At 39.8% G+C, this 3,019-nt stretch overlaps 1 protein-coding gene across 1 annotated transcript; it reads right to left on the reverse strand.

Moving 5' to 3' along the window:
* Positions 1-1,017: 1,017 nt before the first annotated feature.
* Positions 1,018-1,821, reverse strand: LOC126802973 (protein DOG1-like 3). Its single transcript, XM_050530701.1, has one exon. It carries the CDS (start codon positions 1,819-1,821, stop codon positions 1,018-1,020), a length of 804 nt encoding a protein of 267 aa, XP_050386658.1.
* Between the last annotated feature and the right edge of the window lie 1,198 nt (positions 1,822-3,019).

Raw genomic sequence — 3,019 nt, forward strand, 5'->3', positions numbered from 1 at the left:
TGTGAGGATGTTCTGATCGAAAGTGAAATAGATAACTGCCTTATTATTGCTTTAAAAAAATTAAGATCCAAGGATCAGGTAAGGGTGAAGATGTTAGCAATTGCTTATTTTCTCTATTTTGGAAATCGATGAAAACTGTAAAATCCAGTAGTTTGAATATATGCTTCCCATGCTCTCAAGTCCGTAATAATAGATTCATCGAAGGATTTTGTAACCTTCATGTTTTACAGTTGTTAAATGTTAAATGTTTTGTTTATTGTATGCTAACGACATTGATTTCTTCTCATGATAGTAATTCAACATTTTGCTGGGTAGAGCTTGACACGGGTATAAGGGACCAGCCTTAAATTCATATGTGCAAGGAAAGTTGAAGTGGCACACAGTTCGGCCTGAGGTAGAACTTTTGATTGCATCTCAGTTGGCTCAATAAATTTCCTTTCCATGTGCTGTAATGTTTGTATGCGTGCAAATTATTTGTCAGGGTTAATTAGTCATTTATTGAGATTATCATTGATCAGTTGAAATTTGAAAACAAGAAGGATGATGGGAACTGAGGACAAAAAAGGATAAAGGGAATTGCTCGAGGAGAATCACGTCATTTGGAAATAGATAAAGGGACTACTCAGCTATTATATGTTATTATTTAATTCGTTAGTAATTTGAATATGGTCGAACTTCTCCGGTGGAAACTCCTAAATATGTAATAGCATACCCTTTCGAAGAATGATATGGAGTAAATAGGTTTGCTGGTGTAAAGTTATGAATAAACATCTTATTGCTTCACTGCTTAAGTGAAAGTCTTTGGCACCATGTAAAACTTGATGGTAATGCATTTCTAACCTCGTATATACTAGCTAGCAGTTTCTACGAACTACAACAGAGTTGGACCCAAAAAAAAAGACACTAGACTAACCACACAGCAGAGAAATAGATCGGTGCCCGAAATGGAAGAGAACAATAACAACAAAACAGCCGCAAGAGGAAATATTACAGTAAAGCATAGCTTGAGAGACATTCTTAACGGTCGCCATTTGGTTGGCCGGAGGTGTCCATCTTTATGCCCCAATCATGAAGCTTCAAGTGCAACTCGGAAGCAGCAATCAGAAAATGGACGCCCTGGATTGGTGTCAGAATATGCATGATATTCTTGATTGTTCTAAGCCTGAACTCATCAGCCCTGTTCAAAATCTCCTCCAATGCTTTCTTCTTCGATGCTAGGGCAGACTCAACGAGGTTTTCATGACCATCATCATCTCCTCCTTCGTGATCATTGTTTCTCACCATATCTATGGTCGCATGCGAGTGCGACAGCTCAACCATTGTGGTGTCGGCCACGGTATCCTGAAGTTTTGCCATCTTGTGACTTATGTCATTCTCCTGCTTGATAGCCCCGCGTTGCAACTTGTCCACCATGGCGAGCTGGCTCTGCGAGAGATCACTCAGGTCAGTAATGGTGTTGAACCCTCGCATCATCTCAGCGAGTTGATCCTCGAGCTGCAACCCAGACTTAGCATACAGCAAATGGAAAGCCGTGCTTGGTCGAAACCCTCCTATCCAAAGGAAGGCATCTTCCAGTGAGCTCCTCCACGGCGGAGACAACATGGCTAGCACATCGTGCTCGGCCCATTTCGACTTTGCCTTGTAGTAACTCTCATAGTGCTTCACCTCTTGCTCCACCAGCGCGCGTAATGATTCTGGATTGGCCTGGTTGTGTTCGGAGGCCATGTTAGTGAGGTGTTGGAGATGTTGGTTTTGTTCAGAAAGCCAACCCTCGAAGAAAGACCTGAAACTTTCCGGATCAGCAGAAATGGTATGGGACATCATAGTCGATAAATGTCAGTTCTCTAATCTACATCTGTAACTTACCGTATTTATGTAGAATAATTGAGGTGATATACATAGACAAACTTGGCCAATTTCATAGGTTTGATTATACTTGTATATACTTATGTAAAACGTAAGGCCATGGTCGTTCTGTGACTTTGCCAGGTGGGTTGTGCATATGTGGATATATACAATTCAAAGTCTGAGAAATGGTGAAATGGATAGAACTTTGAAATGGGATATTTTCGATTTCTCGGTTGTATTTGGCCTTGATTCCTGGTTTCAAGTGGCAGGTTCTGTCGTGTTTCATTCAAGCCAAGCAGCTTAAGGTGGTTCGAGTTTGACAACAGTTTTTGGAAAACAACGAAGCTGCTTTGGAAGTGACTCCTTTACTACCATCTTCAGACGTCAGGTGCATAGATATTCAATTATATCCGGCCCATACATCTGGAAAATTCTAGTATATATCTGGGTTGCTTAAGCCTTAAGCAGAATAGAAGGTGCAAGTAAATCTTATAAAAAAACTGGATTGTCGCAGGCGATATAATAAGAACAAACACCCAACCTGTGCGTTGTTTGGTTGTGCGCACCTCACGCCATTTGCACATTATAAGTTTTCCTTCGAGATAATATGATACGCTTTTATGTACACAGACATGCTGTGTATATTTCTAAGATAACCCAAGTTATACCACAGTGGCATTCTGATGCGTAAGTAATAGCTACAAATTCGAAGTATATTAGTGACACGCGCAGGGCATACTTTGACGCTAAGCTAATAACATTGCTTTGGCAATTGACAGAAACAAACATATGTTAACCAACTTACCATTTTTATTAGGGTAGTTGGTAACACGTACACTTGGGAATAAAAACAAAAGCATATCTCTTCTTTCTTTGCAACTTAACACGCATGCATCTAAACTCAGAAAGCAGAAAACGCAGAAAGCACCATTACCTAATTTTGCATATCTAAATACACCAAATTTTGTCACCGATCATGAACGGTCGCACCGAGAAAACTCATTTGGTAAAACCCTGGTCAATGAAGTTTTAATATGTCAAAATGCCTCTTTTTTTATTTACCGTAGGTACGAATAGTCAAACTATACCCAAAACGGATGAAAATTTTACGGAATCCCTAAATATATAGTGTCGATTGACCATATTTCGAACTGTCCACTAATGTATCATA

Source organism: Argentina anserina, chromosome 1, assembly GCF_933775445.1.
Source record: "Argentina anserina chromosome 1, drPotAnse1.1, whole genome shotgun sequence".
In the NCBI taxonomy this organism is placed as follows: domain Eukaryota; kingdom Viridiplantae; phylum Streptophyta; class Magnoliopsida; order Rosales; family Rosaceae; genus Argentina; species Argentina anserina.

Excerpts from the sequence above, each read along its gene's own strand:
- LOC126802973 (XM_050530701.1), bottom strand. The coding sequence starts at position 1,821 with ATGTCCCATACCATTTCTGCTGATCCGGAAAGTTTCAGGTCTTTCTTC.